This window comes from Polistes fuscatus, unplaced genomic scaffold (genome assembly GCF_010416935.1).
Source record: "Polistes fuscatus isolate 324 unplaced genomic scaffold, CU_Pfus_HIC Scaffold12, whole genome shotgun sequence".
Classification (NCBI taxonomy): Eukaryota; Metazoa; Arthropoda; class Insecta; order Hymenoptera; family Vespidae; genus Polistes; species Polistes fuscatus.
The window spans coordinates 4,224,119-4,240,676 of record NW_025113020.1 but is presented as its reverse complement, the minus strand read 5'-3'; the positions used below and the strand labels follow the sequence as shown (position 1 = coordinate 4,240,676).

Below are 16,558 nucleotides of genomic sequence, written 5' to 3'. Positions count from 1 at the left end.
TAAATTTTCTATAGACAAAATAATCTAAAAAAAAAAAAAAAAATAAAGAGAAAGAAAAGGAATACTTATATTATGTGTGTTCAAAACATTTATACATAATAAAACTATAATTTAAATATATTATAAAAGTATTACTTGAAGTTAATAAATAAAACAAACTACGAAAAAGTTAATAGATACAACTTCAATGGTACAATTAACATTTTGTTTGTATTCATTCTCGAGTTAAATACACTCTCTCATAGAATACAATTAAAAATATATATATATTTGAAGAAAAATTGCGATAATATTAATTGTACGACGTAATAACTTTCATGTAAGTCACAAGATTTTTGTTTTAATTTCAAATTTTAATTAGCTATTCGATATATTAGCGTATTATTATCAGATCTTAAATATAATTATCATCATTTTCTTATCGTGTATTAGTACAGGAACGTTAACAAATATATATATATATATATATATATATATAATTTCTTTTTAGTATCAACTCGTAATAATTAAATTTTATACCTAATTCTAATAAGCGTAAGCGCAGAGAGATATTTTATAAACATAAATTAAATATCAAATTGCTTATATAAAATACTTATACTATATTGTATATGCAATATAATTGATAGCAATATTTAAAACGTTTGTTTTAAATACAATCAAGTGAAATATTGCATTTATACAATAATCTCATTAAGTCATTGGAGTTTTAATATGGAAGCAATATGTTTTAAAAATTTCATTTTAAATAATGAATAATTTAATTAGACATTTGAGATGTCTTTATCATTTCCATAGATGGTGAATTAAGATAATGACGACTCAAATTAATTACCACCATAATACAGCAGAGAAGTAATGGTCCAAAAATAGCACCTTCGACCCCCAGACAAAATATTCCACCGGCTATGGATAAACCGGTAAGATATGGATGACCACCGCTAAAATAAAAATAAATAAAAATTAAAGATCACACACACACACACACACATATACATTTTTCTTTTCATAGAAATTAATATATAAAAATATATTATACCCTTTGATTTCTTTATAAAATTCCGTTACCACAATATTACATGGTAAGAAATGGAACATAAAAAAAGGGATAGCTATGGTAGATCCACGTGTAAACCAAAGTTCTAAAGTTGCAGGAATACAAGCAATGTATGCATCCAAGAATGGTACTGCACCTAACACCGTAGCAAATGCCGATGGTAAATATATTATTTTAACTTGAAACAAATTGTGCACGAACCACGTCCACATGCCAAAAAATGTAGCAAGTTTGAACGTGGCTGCGAATACACCGATAACAGCTTTTTGAAGAGCTACGGCGAATCTGTTAAAAGGTATTAAATCGTTAATAATATTCATATTTTTTTTCTCATATCATCATATATATTTATTAATAAAATAAAATAAGTATCACAATGAGAATAATATTTACCTGTCGCAATTAATAGGACTAAATAATGTTGTTAATTCGATGGGTTTATACGTCTTACCACTGGAGTTTAAAAGATAAAACAATGTGGTAAAGAAGACAATCTGTAACAATCGATAAAAAGAAAATATAATATTTTTATAGAAAGAAATTATTGTTAAAAAATATTATCTACGTACCATGCTGAGTATAAAATTGAATACTGCAGTTCCACTCATAAGAATAATATAGAATAATTCAGTAAAAACAGTAAGTATCACAGACATGTTACCCTTAACTATGTTCCAAACAGAATCTAATAAAGACATAAGAATTCCAACATTTTCCTTAGCAAAGTTTTGTATGCCGGTCATATCGAACATATCTAAAAACAAATATATATAAGTAATAAAATGACATTTAATTAAAAAATGATATTAAATATTTTTAAATGATATATATATAATCCACATACGTAAAGGAAGAGATCCAAAATTATCTCTGAAACTTTCCCATACGGAATAAGCTGCTGCTGAATCTACCGTTGGTCCAATTAAATCTGGTTTCTCGTTGGACATCATCCATGCTTGGTAAAGTCTATCCCAAAGTTCTAAAACTTTAGTCTCCATTTGTTCAGTCTTAGCAGAATCTAAATCTTTAACAATTTTCCTTATCTGATGCATAAATTAATAAACACATAAATAAAAATCTTTTCCGATGATTCATATGCATATGTACATATACACATATGAATATTTTACCCCATCAGAAATAGCACTTCTTCCATAAGTATATGCATTATCCAATACGCTATTAACAGATTCTTCCCATTCTTGAGGTACCCAATCTATATCTGGATTATTTATTAAAGAAGAATTAACAATTTCAGCTGTTACTTGAATTAAATGCATACCCTCTGCATAGACCTGTTATGTGATTATTATAATAATAATAATAATAATAATGTTAAATATATATATATATATATATTTATATATTTTCAGAAACAAACTAAATTAATTATATAACAAATTAATGAGTTATTTATACCTGTATTGTTATAAATATTGATGTGCAAATGGTGAACACTAATAATCCAACTATGACTGCAGTTGTTGCTACTGCATCGATCGATCCTATCAGTGCTTTTTGTAATTTTTCGTCAACTATTATAGCAACTTTATACAATCCTCTAACATTGGCTGGTAAAAGCGCTTGATTTCTTTCTTTACACCAATCGTCAACAATTCCTACAACGTACTTACATTGTTTACATATTAATTTCCATAAGCCGAAATAGCTGCCAAGTTTTTTAGCAAAATAATATGCTATAGGAATGATTAATAATTGTATTATCCATTTGTGTTTCCATAAAATCATGCCGATGCAAGCGTAAAGTGCTCCGTACATATATTTATCCGTGTCGACTTTATCTTCCTCGATATCTAAAGACATTCGTAATTCTGTTTTTAATTTTCGTAAAAAGAAACGTTCTTGTGCAGTATGACTGGTAGAAATTATATTAGACATAGATTTAGTTTTCTCTTGTCCAATCTTTGAATAAAGCACACCTCCTGCATCTGCATCTAACGACATCGATTTATTAATTATTCTTTCCGACGTCGTAGGTATGCTTCTTTCCATAATAATTTTGTCAACATCTTCTTCGGTATCTTCAATCCTTTTTTTATCGATTATCGTACCTTCTTCCCATTTTGGAAACATACTATTAGTCATTACAAAACAAATAGCTTCTGTAAGTTTTATTTGATGACCCTCTATTTCTTGCGCTTCCATAATTAATAATACTTCATATATAAAACCGACCAAATACAATACTTGCAAAGTAATAAATATCAATATTTGATATGCACCAAGTATATTAGAAATATACAAACTTATCATAAACCATAAGACGAATGATGTATAACAGAAATGTTTGGAATTCTCCGGTGACCAATAAATGTATAATACAGATAAATAACCGATTAATAGAAAAGTAATCTGTAAAAAATAATACAACGTAGTTAGGGAACAATTCTTACGAGCGTTGAAATCTTAAAGACAGATTCTTACCATATAAATATTGCAAGTCGATATGAAAAAGCCAAAGATAATGCTAAAAGCGTTAAATATCTGCCATATCAGGCAAGACAATATATTAGGCGTATAACTATAAATTGCCATAGTTATACATGCCATTGAAATAATACCAACAATGTATTTTATGTAATCCCATAATGCAGTACCCAACGTTTCTGCAGTATTATCTATTATATGAAGAGGTAATATTATAAAGTTCAAAAACAAAGGTTTGTTAGTTGATTCGGTCTTATTGAACCATGACTTTCCTCTTGTCGTTAAAGAATACTTAAATGGAAAAAGTACAGCACCACATAACAAGGCCCAAATGAGTGGTTTTAAAAATGGGCTTAATACAATGTATAATCCATATCCTGCAGCAAGCACCAAGGACAATAAAAAAAGTGCTACTGCATTATAAATACCCTGTTTTAAAGCTTTCTCGTGGCTCGCATTAAATCCGGATAACATGTTGAACAGATTGTCCATCGGTGATTTAGTGACATCCATAATTTAATTCTTAATTTTGTAATTTCTTCCTTGAGTTAACGTTTAACATTTATTTTGAGGTTAGAGTTAGATCACCATGAGTCATAGATGTATACAGAACATCCTTCTTTGAGTTCACTCTTATATATAATCATTACTGTATAAGAAACATATATATATCAACTTATGTACTTGTTATGTATGTTCTTTTCACATGTGTATATGAAAATAATATTCTATTTATAAACTTTGATTAGGCAATAACGTTAAATATAAAGTATGTAAGTGTATATTTATAGATTAATCACGCATGCGTATTTTATTTAAATTCAAGAATAGTTTTTTTTATATCAATGACTGTAAATTATATATAATGTTTGTATTATGGTTGTTATGGAAACAGAGTTATTGTTTACACCACATTTAAAAAAGGCATTTACTTTTCTTTCTCTTTTTGTTTTTATGCAATTTGAATTTATTGCGTTATCTTGTACAATTGATTGAATAATATTCTAAATATGTGTGACAATGTCTAATTTACAAGAGATCAAAACTAATTATTTATGTCAATGTACTGTTTCTATCACAGATGAAATTTTACCAAAAGAAATAACTGATGAAACTAAAGAGAATTTTAACAATGTATTAAATATACACGAGATCGATGAAGACGATGACTGCGAAGACGACATTGTTCATTCTAACAATTTAAATGACAACGAAGAAGATCATGAAACTATAAGAGATAAAGAAAAGAATTCCCTCGACGATGAATACGCTTATACAAATGAATCCTTTTATTCTGATGATTCTTGCAGCGAGTCGGAGGAAACTGCATCGCAGTATTTAGTCAGTGGTTCTTGTTCGCTTTACATCGATGATAATAAATGCGAAGAGAATGGGAAATTAGAGAATTTAAATGGCGAAAAGGAAGAAGAGATTGATTACAACGAAGAAACTGAAGGAAGTATAAGCGTAGAAAGAAGCGAAAGAATACGGCAGAGTAGTGAAAAGAATTTAGAATTTGTAAGAAGGACTAGAAGAAAGAATATGAGTTTTACAGATGACGAGGTACGGAAGATTGAACGCGAGAATGAACTTCTGTTGAGAAAAATAATGGCACAGCATAAACCTCGTGATAAAGTTCTTAGGAAAGGTGCTCTGCCTAAAATGAGTAGTTCAGCTATTAATAGAAAAAGACTACAAAAGAAGATCGAAGGAGATAACATGGTATATATTATTATATAGATGCGTCAAGATATATCACACCTAAATGATTATGATATATATGCTTGCGTTTTGTAAATATTTTATTAACAATATTTGCAGGTGCTTCTTCGTAGAATACAACAAGCGAAACCATGTGTGATATCAAAATCAAGTACACCAGGTTATAGAATGACTTTTATATGACTATGAAATTAATTAGTATAACGATGATTTATGATATTGGTATATATATATATATATATTTATATTGAGATTTTATTTGATAAATCTCTAATTTAATAAAATCTAAATTAAATAAATCTTTAATTTTTAAGGGGTCGAGTCACACATTTCTCTCTCGTTTAATAACGAAATTATATTAATTTATTATATATTCCCCATTATTATTTATAACTTTCTCCCATCTTTCTGGTAGTTTATCAATTCCTTCTTTGTAAAAAGTGATTGGTTTGGACTGGAAGAAGTTTTCCACAGCCTGATTGACTTGCTCTTCAGATTTGAAGGTTTTTCCATTCAAAAAACTTTTCAACGAAGAGAAAAGGTGGTAATTTGTCGGGGCAAGGTCCGGGGAGTAAGGTGGGTGTGGTAAAACAGACCATCCAAGCTCAAGAATTTTTTCTTGCGTCACCTTTGCTGTATGTGATCTCACATTGTCGTGTAAGAGAATAATATTTTTGTTATCGACAAGTGCAGGACGCTTTTCATGGAGTTTCTCTTGCACCCTTCGCAGTTGTTGAACGTATCTATCCGCAGTAATCGTTAAATTTGATTTCAACAATTCATGATAAATAATGCCTCGACAATCCCACCATACACACAATAAAACCTTTTTACCATGTATATCAGCTTTTGGATCTGGTAAAGGTGGTTGATCCTTATCAAGCCACTGTCTTTTGCTAACCTTACTTTCATAGGGTATCCATTTTCTATCCCCTGTTACAATATTATTTAAAAAAGGCTCGATTTTAACCCGGGAAAGCAGATTTGTGGCAATTGACACGCGTTCTTCTTTATTCTGCTCACTAAGATTGTGAGATACAGATACTCTTAATTTACTAACTTTCCCTAATTTCTCCAGGTGACGATTAACAGTTGATTTTGATATATTCAACCTTTTTGCTATTACTCTCGTTGATTGTCGTGGATTTTGCTCCAATATTTCCTTTAAAAGGTTGTCGTCAAAGTCTGAAGGCCGTCCTGCTCTCGGTTCATCTTTTAAACTTGTATCTCCAAATCGAAATTTGACAAACCAATTTCTAACCGCCCGATCAGTTATTAATCCTTCACCATATACCTTGCATATTTTCTCTGCTGTTGCTTTAGCACTATTTCCTTGTTTAAATTCCCAAAGCATTACATGACGAATATGCACTTTTTCATTTTCCATTTTAGAGGTTAGGAAAAACAGTTTGACATAACGTGCATTACACAAAACATTTGGCAAAAAATTAACTGTATCTTCATGTACATAGTAAAAATATTCCTTTTACTAGTAATTCATAGCGAATAGATACGAATAATGGATTCTATTTAATTGCACTAGAAGTTACTTATGACTACATCTATTTCTATGTCGCCATTTTTATATTTCATCTTAATATTTTTAATTGTAAATATTAATTGTTAAAGTCTCAGATAAAATCTCTAAGAAGATTGATAATTATTATATCATACTCTTTACAAGAGATTTTTCAATTAAAAACAATAATTACCAGTCTTGAAGAGTAGGTACATATGTTTTATTTTCCTTTTTGTATACATCACAACTTTGTAAAATGTCTTGAAAACTTTGACTACAGAAATTTCTACAAGAAGAGTCAAGACTATAAAAATCACAGTTCTCTCTCACTTTTTTAATTAACTTAATTATCATTTCTTATTTTTTCTTTCTTTTCTTTTCTTTTCTTTTCTTTTCTTTTCTTTTCTTTTTTTCTTTTCCATAATAACAAAATAACAATATTCTCAAATATCATTGAGTACCGTGAACAATAATTTCTCCTTTACAATAAATATCAAATAAAAAAGGAAACAAAAAACAATGCAATTGAGAATCACAAATTCTTCAAGAAATTTCAACAATTTCGTAATTTTTCAATGCTGTAATAATGTATCATGTACTTTTAATCATAATCAAATTAATGAAAGTTAATTTGATGTACGAAAACAAATAATTGACACTTTTTTTTAATACAACGTAATTATATCAGCTTATCAAAATTTAGAAATACGCATTTTAAAAAAGAAACAATTTCATCATAATATCGTATAAAAAGAGAATCTTTTTTATTGCCTTCAGAAAATTTCTTTAATTCGAGTAAAGCAAAATCGAATGTCGCCGCGAACTTGATTAAATCGATTTGATCTCAATTGCAATTAATTTTTTTTTATAACTTTGTTCTATCTTTTTTTTTTTTTTTTTGTTTTTTTTAATACATTACTTTCACTTCTTCTTCCAAAAAAAAAAAAAAATATTTTTAAACAAGCCAACAATATATCACGAGATAAATTAGTAACGATAAAAGTTATTAATCCTCATGCTTTTCTTTCCAAGACTCTGTTGATGACGGCGTCCAAATTGTATTTAAAGAACGAAACGGATCAAATCCAGTTCCATCCTAAAATAATAACTTCGCTATGACTTTGTATATATTCATTTTTATCTAACTCTCTCTCTCTCTCTCTTGTTATTCATTTAATTATATGATAATATATTATTCCAATTTCTTAAATATATTTGTTAAGCAATATTATTTACCTGTGCATCTGATTCTGATAATTGTAGTGGCACAGATAACGTAGTATGTGGTTGTGCGGTTGCACCCCAAGGTGCAGCTGCCCAAACACCACCTGTATTAACACCCCATACGCCACTTCGTTCTTCTCCGACTGCTGTTCTAGTGTATAATGGTTCCCAATTAGTTTCTACATTCGCCCAATTATCTACGATAAATTAATAATACGTTGTTATTTAATAAATGTACCCTTTTTAAAAAGTTAATAAAAAAGAAATAATATATTCGATGAAAAATGACATTACCTCTTAAAGAGTCTGTTAAATTTGTGCCATCTTCTGTAGAATTAGAAGAGTCAAATTGAAAAGAACCAGTACTATCCGATAATAAATCAACCATAGATCTATTATCGTTCCACAATTGACATCTCGTATCTTCCTCTGGACTTTCTAATTCGACCAATAGTTCATCCGTTTCTGGAAGATCATCATACGGTACTAATTCTCTTTCGAACTACAATGAGATAAAGCAAAGATACAAATACACCCTTCAATGATAAAAGTTATAATATATATATATATATAAATATTACGTACTGATGGATCTATAAAGTTATTGATAAAATAACTATTTATTAGTGGGATATTAGTTTGCGTCAATAAATGATCCTGACAAATCAATTTAGTCCTTCCAACGGATGGTATGCAAAGTGGTAAAACTTCTGGCATTACTTCGTATTCTTTGGTAGATTCTATCGATTCATGGTTCTGCTGTTGTTTTATATATTCTATATCTTTGTTATCATTATTAAATACCAAAGATAAATTGTGTGAGACCGGTTGACTTTTATGTAAATTTGACAAGTTAGAAAATGTTGGGATGCTTTCTTGATTGCGAGCTACAACGTCGCTGAATTTAGCTCTGTGTTCGCCCCATCCCGAAGGTGGTGGTGGTGGTGATATCGTAGATGTTGTTCCTAAATTTCGTATCCCATCTTCCTTTGCATTTGTATTCCCGTTTAAAGACGAATCTGTAAATACATACAGCGTAACACAAGACATATATATATATAATTATAAATTTGTTATTTACAAATGAATATAAATATATATACTTTTTGTAAGAATTTTATCAGTTCCACGTCGTTTCTGCGATACTTTATCTTTCCTTGGAAGATTTTTACTCTGTCGTGGTAATTTATAAGACGATTCGACTGTACGCGATCCATGAATGTGATATTTCGTACTAGATCTAGTTGTATTCGTTTTCCATCTGTTCGGATTGTTATGCCTTTCTTTGTCGTATTCGTCATCGTCACAATCCCCCTCGTAATTGTCTTTGTAATCGACGCAAGGTACAGACGGGATGATAGCTTGCGATTTGTTTTTTTTATTCCCTTGCTTTCTTTGTAATTTATCTGTTTTTATACAATTTTGATCGTGTCCCTGAAAATAATATAATATATTTTGTAAAATAAGTACACACACACACACACACACACGCGCGCGCGTTAAGATTTAAATAAATAAAAGCTTACTTTACATATTGACGATGAATCATCCTGTACTGAACTTTCCGTCGTCGTCGATGAAGTTTCTTCTTCTGAAAGTTGAACATTGTTTTTTTGCTGCGATGATATTTCGAGTTTCTTTAAAGTGTGATTACTATGACCAGTACTACTATTACCACCACCAGTTATTTGCTTTCTTTTATTTTCCGATTTATTACTTTTATTATTTAAATAAATATTATCTCCTTGGGTTTCATTGTCGCATGACTTCAACGATTCCTCTTTCCCATTTCCAACATTGTTTGATTTACTTTTTCTATTTATAACTGGACTAGATTTAATTAAAGAATGCGTCCTATATTTCTTTTCTTGTACCGGCTGAATTTCAGTAAATGTATTTTCAATCAGACAATTATTATCGGATTGACTTTCTTGAATGATTTGTTGTTTTTTATTATTCCTCTTTCTCGTACCAAGCGCAATATTCGTGATATTATTCGAATTATCAAGCGTATCTTCGCACGATTTAAAAGATAACAAATCTTTCGATTCTGTATCCAATTTAAAACGTTGTTCTTCCTCCAAAGTCCAATCAGAAATTTTCAGACTCTTTTGCAAATCCTTATCCTTACTACGTTTATTATTAATTAACATCCATTCCGACGTTACGTCGTCCCTTTTATTTAATTTATTTTTATCCTCGTTAATAATTTTCTCTTTCAACGAATTATTTACATCCGTCATTTGAGCCGGCACGTATGACAAAAGCCTAAGATCAAGAGGCGGCTGAACGGAACTTTCTCGAGATGAATTAACCAGTGTACCTTTTAATATTTGTTCCGATTCAAGAAAGGATACAGCTAATACAAAAATCAACAATATCGATGAAAGAAATACAGCTGTCCAATGTAATATATTTTCCCATGACGGTCTAACTAATATCGCCGAACAAGATTCCAATGAATGCGTAGGAAGTGTTGCCAATAGATTAAGCTTTATCGTGCTAGTCTGATTTTCACTTCCCAAACTCGTTAATATTAATAACTTTCTTTCAATCCGTGATAAAGTGAAATCCGGAGTAAACGCTATTTCTATTTTTTGCGTAACATTTGGGAGCAATACAAATTGGGCACAATTAAGTACCTTAAACCCATATCCTTCGCAACGCGAACCACTTATATAGAAATCGTAAATATGTACCAATAATTCGCCAGTATTTCTTGCCGTGAAGGATCTTTTAACCGTTAGATTTGGAATAGAATTTCTTTTCGATCTATCACCTATTCAAAATCAACATAATTGTTTATTAATATCTTTATATAAATTTTATCAAATAAATCTTTGATAATTTATATTATAAATATATATATATATATATATTAATTGGATAGAAATATTTTAACGATTGTAAAAAAGAAAAAAAGAAATAAATTATTAAATATTTTAACTACGTTTTTATACTAAGCCGATAGGATAAGGATAAGGGAACGTACATACGTTCACAATCTTTAAGGTGTTTATCTCCAAGTTCAAATAATAAAGGCGTAGTAGAACCTGGTTTACGATTTCCAAACCTAAATTGTGCACTTGCTCCTCGTCCCATTACACGTAACACTTCTAAGATGGTCATATTATTTCTAAAATATTTTATAAAGTTCGTGTTCAATTGTTATAAATTATTATTTAAATATTATATACACCACATACCTAATATATATAAGAGCAGATGAAAGTGATGCAGAAGAAGGTGAATATGTTATTTTAATAGTTTTGGATTCTGAAGGATTTAAATAGAAAGGAAATGATTGCGAAGCCACCGTAACGTCCCATTGTTTTTCAAACGATTCTCGTTCCTCCGCGTTGTCTTCCAATTTAAATTCCTCTTGTACTGTAGGTAAACATTCTGTACATATTGGTTTGAACCTATTTAAATGATATCGTCACACATAATTCATTTCTATAAATTCATTATCAAGATTGCAATAAATATTTTGTTAATATTATATATATATATATACATACTTGCTAGGTAAAGAATGAAATAATCTTGATCCTTGAGGATAACTCCAGTCCATTACTAATTGAATTATTAAAGGATTTCTGCTTGGATTATATAATTTAATTTTTTTATGCGACGTATGTCCCACTTGTGTTAATGGAAACATTATTATACTTTTGTTTTTGCTAGCATTTCCAGAACTGGTCAATAAACTGGGCCAATGTGGTTTGATGTTGACATCAAATTTATAACCACGTACTTCGTTAGTATCTAAACGCATTGTTACATTATCCCAAGAACCTCCTCCAGTATAATTAATGAAACGCATGTAACGTGTAGTTAATAAATTTAAATCTGTATCACGTGTGTGAGAAGGAAGGCTCATTGTATTTAACCATTGACTACCAGCTGTAAATGAAAAACAATAATAACATAACAATATATTTATGCATGCATGTGTGTGTGTATATGTAAGAAATTATTTAATAAAAATAATTAAAATACCGTTTGTATCTAATAACAAGTCAAGGTAGCATCTTTGTTTACAGTTGACGGATGGATTAATCTTTATAGATCCTACCAGATTATCACCTTTAGATATTGTCGGTAACGATGCTTCTTCTAAAGGTATATATTTTATTCTATCATCTTTATTAACTGAAATTATTTCAGTTACTTCCATCGGTCTGGCAAACGTTGAATGTACTTTAACTTGTTGTACGCATATCGATCCCTAAAAAACATAAATATTATAAAAGTATATATTAGATAGTATTACATAATAATAATAATAATAATAATAATAATAATAATAATAATAATAATAAATAATTTATGTTATTTACTTACAGGAAAACAATCTGTAAATATAAGTTTCTTTACAGATATTTTTCCATGAGCAACTCGCATGAATACGGGTAAAATAAATCTTTCGTATTTGGTTCTAACAAAGACATCGCCAACTATCGTATCCTCTTCTATCATAGGGGCTTTTACTATGATCTTAAAAATAGCTAAAAATCCAGGTTTTATAAATTGCTGTAATTAATAATAATATTTATATTGTTTTTAAAAACTTAAAATATATATATATATATATTTTATATTATATATATATATATACATATATATGTATATATATTATAGGACATAATTTTAAGCGTAAGATTTACAATACTTACAGTGCCAGTATTACTACATACAGTTACGTTCTTAAGCTCCTCGTCCAATAAATTAGCAGGGCCACTTTGACAACCCATCAATTCCAAAACTGCTCCAGGCATATTTACTCCCCAATCGTGTAAATCTATATTAACTGGATTCTGATTTTCTAATGCAAATATTGCCTCGTTTTCAGTTCCACTACTAACGGTACCAAAATTCATGGTACCTTTATCGTCTTCCCTTTCTCCTGGAACTATTCTCCTTACTTTTCCGTCATAACTTAGTAAGGGTACTTTAGTTATAGATACATTTGAATGTATTAATATTGATGATTCCATCTCAACGTCATCATTTTTCTTTTCTTTGGTAAGTTGTAAAGAAAATATATTAACTTTTTGTTCTGGCTTTATTACTCTAGGAGTAAAATTTTTTATCTGGAAAAAAATATCAATGATAACCATATCGATATAATAAATAATATAAAATATGCTATGTGGTTTTGTATCTTACCATGAAACGAGATTTAACATTAGGTGACATCGTAACATGTGTGATAGCTAATGGTAATTTAAATTTATTTACAACGCTAAAATTTTGGGCTTGGCTAGTTTGCAGAGAACAATAATGAGTAATAGATGCATTTACTTCTAGTCCTCCTTGTAACGCCTGTGCTATCCATGGTATGGCTAATTTTTGACTAGTACCACCAGGCCCCATTGCTTTAATCATTAATTTTCCCTTAAAATGTTGTAATTCTAAACCAGCTTTCCCTGATACATATATATATATAATCAGATTAAAATAATCTGAAATAAATGTATTACATTTATTTATATATAATATATTACAATAATTGCATTATTTACAATCATAAAATAGTGTTCCAATAGCAATTGGGATATCGGTATCCCCAGGAATAGTAGTTGGCTTAAATTGGAGTCCTAATGCTTTCGATATGGGGGTGCTAATAATATTCTAAAAATAATAATAATAAGATATAAATATAATTTATAATATATTAATCACTTGTGAGTCCCAGAGATCTTTTAAAAAAAAAATCGTATCAACAATTCGTATCGATAACGTATCAATTTCTACAAGAAATCTGAACAGCAAGAGCATGTTGTATGGGACTCAAATGATTAATTTTATTATAAATATGTGTTTATATATATATATATTAATAAGATTATCTAAATTTAAATAAATAGATGAGATGGATCATTTACCACAACTTTAACTGCTTTTTTAGCCGAATTTTTTAAAGCAATTATATGATATGTGGGTGGTTGTAATGAACCTCCCATACCAAAATTTATTCTTCCCGAACTTCCACCCCAATGAAGACCAGCTCCACTCTTAACTTCTACTTCGACTGCTACAATTAATATCTCAGCAGTATTATTTACTTTAACTCTAAAAAAAGAAAAGAAAATATAATAATTGTATTAGTATCGTTCTAACGATAGACACAGAAATGTATAAAAATGTTGGTTATCGATAATCAATACAATCTGAATGAAAATTATACTCAAAATCACTATAAATTATTAAATAAACAAACCTAATATATGCGGTGTGATTTTTTTCTGTATAAGCATTAAAATGAAGCCTTATAATTGGTTTCGTTTGATAAGGTGGTATTTCCCATAATTCACGAGAACCCTCCGCTTCTCCTGATGGTAATTCCAATTGAAATTCTCCTCCACTGCTATATATTTCTACTACCTTCAATTAAAAATAATCGGGATATAAATATCACAAAATAATAATTATTCTTCCAACGTTATGCAATTAATTAAATTAAGATTAGATTAGATTTAAAATATTTACTTGCAATGATTCTGGATATGGATTATGCATGTATATTAGTGGAGTAAAGGACGCGTTTAATGGTAACTTTACATCGATTACAGGTCTTAATCGATACGGACTACTAATGCTTATTCCTCTGACCTATATCGAAACAAAAAGATTGTAGGTAAGAGTCAAATATTTATATAAAAGAAATAGAAAATGCAAAAAGAAAGAAAAAAATAATAAGAAGAAAATATTACAATAGTGTTATACGTTACTTGATACTTTATAGTACCCTCTGATGTGTGTATAAAGAGGTAAGTATCAATCTCACCTTCTTCTCTACCAAGAAATATTACATTAAATGTCGTATTTCTAAGAGGAGGTATTACCTGAATAAAAAATATTGAAAAAAAAAAAAAAAAAAAAAAGAAAACATTATTTTAAATATAAAAATAATATATTTAAAAGAATAGAGAAATTATTTATATTTATTTATACTTACTTTATCTTGGAAAAATGATGAATGAAAATGACGAGTATTTCCAGAAATAGATGATAAATGAATTGTCCTATTATGGTCTTTATTAATTAACATCACAGTTTCTTTATGGGGTATACCAAGTTGTCTACAAATTTGATATAATCAATTATTATGAAATATTTCAATGAGACAATATGTATAAGATCAACAAAATAAATACCTTTCTTTAAAATCCAAAACATGGGGTAGGAAATAAATATGGGACAATGTATCTTGTACTTTATCTTCATCTGGTACAGTATCCCTTTAAATATCATTTGATGATTTAAAATATTTGAATTATAATTTCAATGAAAAATAGGAAAAATATAGTTATCGAAAAAATCATTTTCTTTACTGCGCACATTATGATATATGACTTGGTAAAATCTCAGATGCCCTTTTTTTATATTAAATATCTTTCCTATTTACCATTATGACGGTCATGCTTACCCAACCCCGTGCACTGTATTAGTAAAGTCCTAAAACAAAATATAATATGATATATATATATAATATAAAATATTATTGAAATAATTGTAACGAAAACAATAAATATATTTATTATAAATCTACCTTATGCATAGGTAATGGTATATTATCCAAAAGATATTGAACATCATTGTCATCCTGAACGAATGCTGTAAAAATAATAAGTAATAGTTAACAATAACGATTTAATATAAGAAAATATTAATTAAAAATGAAAAATAAGTTTATTTATTTTCTATAAGTATTAAAAAATGTATATTACTAAAATTCAATGATGTAACTTTAACAATATATCATACTACAGTTGCATATAAATAATGCATATCATAATAGAAAAAATAAGGTTATATTATTACTCCATTAAAAGGATAGAAAAAGAAATATTTCTTTTTATACATATATATGCTGCACGAAAGTACTAGAAAGTTACACAGAGGTTAGTATTAATCGATATACAAGATATTTACATACTAACATTAAATATAAATCAAAATGCAGTATGGCTGTTTGAATATTTTAAATAGATCTATAAAATCTTGAAGGGGTAAGAAAAGAAGGGAAAGAAAAAAAAAGAAAACAAGAAAAGAGAAAGAAAAAAAAGAAACAACATAATAATTTAAACGTAACAATCACAATTGTGATACGTCAATATGTATAATTAATGTTTAAAAAAAAGAAATAGGAATAATTTATGCGTATCTATTAAAAAGTATTACAAAATGCATAGTAAGAAATTGTTGATGTCAAAACATAAGAGAAATCGAGCTTACCATTATTATGTCCATGTAAGGAGGGTCGAATTTGTGAGGTTGAATCCAAAAATGATAACAAGAATAAACAATAATATACTTTTAACTCAATCATAATATTAAATCTTAACGTATTGTTTTGTTATTCTGCTTGAGCACAAATGAAAATGCGCTTTCGGCCATACTTTTATATTATCGAAGTTAACCGTGATATCGATTGTATCACAGTTTAATTTGAAGTATGCAGTTTATCAATAACCAATGAGTGCATTCAATTGTACCTTTATATTGTATGTCTCGAATATGATTGGTCATCGTTTAAAACTTGGCCAATCAAATTGAAGAAATTATTTATACTTCAAGTT

At 28.7% G+C, this 16,558-nt stretch overlaps 4 protein-coding genes and 1 long non-coding RNA gene across 7 annotated transcripts; 2 read left to right on the top strand and 3 right to left on the bottom strand.

The window, feature by feature from the left end:
* Positions 1 to 44: 44 nt before the first annotated feature.
* Positions 45 to 953, top strand: LOC122513589. Its single transcript, XR_006302794.1, has 2 exons — positions 45 to 319; positions 799 to 953. It is a non-coding gene; the product is annotated as an uncharacterized LOC122513589 (long non-coding RNA).
* Positions 486 to 4,274, bottom strand: LOC122513585 (transmembrane protein 245). 2 transcript variants are annotated; one of them, XM_043629998.1, is made up of 9 exons: positions 3,503 to 4,274; positions 2,998 to 3,430; positions 2,477 to 2,871; positions 2,188 to 2,352; positions 1,902 to 2,100; positions 1,627 to 1,811; positions 1,451 to 1,551; positions 1,040 to 1,342; positions 486 to 941 (listed from the first exon to the last, which is right to left on the bottom strand). In XM_043629998.1, the coding sequence occupies exons 1-9, from the start codon at positions 4,016 to 4,018 to the stop codon at positions 761 to 763; spliced, it is 2,478 nt and encodes an 825-aa protein (XP_043485933.1). In that variant the 5' UTR covers positions 4,019 to 4,274; the 3' UTR covers positions 486 to 760. The 2 variants fall into 2 exon arrangements, with proteins under 2 accessions (XP_043485933.1, XP_043485932.1); XM_043629997.1 differs by having other exon boundaries at positions 487 to 941; positions 2,477 to 3,430.
* Positions 4,275 to 4,525: 251 nt separating this feature from the next.
* LOC122513588 (cilia- and flagella-associated protein 97-like) lies at positions 4,526 to 5,487 on the top strand. Its single transcript, XM_043630004.1, has 2 exons — positions 4,526 to 5,227; positions 5,327 to 5,487. Exons 1-2 carry the CDS (start codon positions 4,526 to 4,528, stop codon positions 5,408 to 5,410), a joined length of 786 nt encoding a protein of 261 aa, XP_043485939.1. The 3' UTR covers positions 5,411 to 5,487.
* Positions 5,488 to 5,928: 441 nt separating this feature from the next.
* LOC122513186 (histone-lysine N-methyltransferase SETMAR-like) lies at positions 5,929 to 6,614 on the bottom strand. The gene is made up of 2 exons (XM_043629454.1): positions 6,054 to 6,614; positions 5,929 to 5,970 (listed from the first exon to the last, which is right to left on the bottom strand). The coding sequence occupies exons 1-2, from the start codon at positions 6,612 to 6,614 to the stop codon at positions 5,929 to 5,931; spliced, it is 603 nt and encodes a 200-aa protein (XP_043485389.1).
* Positions 6,615 to 7,488: 874 nt separating this feature from the next.
* LOC122513584 (transmembrane protein 131) lies at positions 7,489 to 16,392 on the bottom strand. 2 transcript variants are annotated; one of them, XM_043629995.1, is made up of 23 exons: positions 16,215 to 16,392; positions 15,529 to 15,593; positions 15,406 to 15,434; positions 15,134 to 15,217; positions 14,935 to 15,058; positions 14,708 to 14,821; positions 14,466 to 14,588; positions 14,197 to 14,360; positions 13,862 to 14,048; positions 13,499 to 13,607; positions 13,143 to 13,402; positions 12,650 to 13,066; positions 12,318 to 12,506; positions 11,973 to 12,201; positions 11,492 to 11,876; positions 11,177 to 11,392; positions 10,967 to 11,106; positions 9,497 to 10,749; positions 9,074 to 9,404; positions 8,556 to 8,989; positions 8,265 to 8,472; positions 7,983 to 8,167; positions 7,489 to 7,842 (listed from the first exon to the last, which is right to left on the bottom strand). In XM_043629995.1, exons 1-23 carry the CDS (start codon positions 16,306 to 16,308, stop codon positions 7,753 to 7,755), a joined length of 5,430 nt encoding a protein of 1,809 aa, XP_043485930.1. In that variant the 5' UTR covers positions 16,309 to 16,392; the 3' UTR covers positions 7,489 to 7,752. The 2 variants fall into 2 exon arrangements, with proteins under 2 accessions (XP_043485930.1, XP_043485931.1); XM_043629996.1 differs by lacking the exon at positions 14,708 to 14,821.
* Positions 16,393 to 16,558: the final 166 nt, after the last annotated feature.

Coding starts and splice junctions, on each gene's coding strand:
- LOC122513588 (XM_043630004.1), top strand. CDS start 4,526: ATGTCTAATTTACAAGAGATCAAAACTAATTATTTATGTCAATGTACT. Junction 5,228..5,326: donor AGATCGAAGGAGATAACATG/GTATATATTATT, acceptor CAATATTTGCAG/GTGCTTCTTCGTAGAATACA.
- LOC122513186 (XM_043629454.1), bottom strand. CDS start 6,614: ATGGAAAATGAAAAAGTGCATATTCGTCATGTAATGCTTTGGGAATTT. Junction 5,971..6,053: donor CTGATATACATGGTAAAAAG/GTTTTATTGTGT, acceptor TACTGCGGATAG/ATACGTTCAACAACTGCGAA.
- LOC122513585 (XM_043629997.1), bottom strand. CDS start 4,018: ATGGATGTCACTAAATCACCGATGGACAATCTGTTCAACATGTTATCC. Junction 3,431..3,502: donor CGACTTGCAATATTTATATG/GTAAGAATCTGT, acceptor TATTTTTTACAG/ATTACTTTTCTATTAATCGG. Junction 2,101..2,187: donor GAAGTGCTATTTCTGATGGG/GTAAAATATTCA, acceptor TTTATGCATCAG/ATAAGGAAAATTGTTAAAGA.
- LOC122513584 (XM_043629995.1), bottom strand. CDS start 16,308: ATGATTGAGTTAAAAGTATATTATTGTTTATTCTTGTTATCATTTTTG. Junction 14,822..14,934: donor CATCATTTTTCCAAGATAAA/GTAAGTATAAAT, acceptor TTTTTTATTCAG/GTAATACCTCCTCTTAGAAA. Junction 13,067..13,142: donor ATGTTAAATCTCGTTTCATG/GTAAGATACAAA, acceptor ATTTTTTTCCAG/ATAAAAAATTTTACTCCTAG.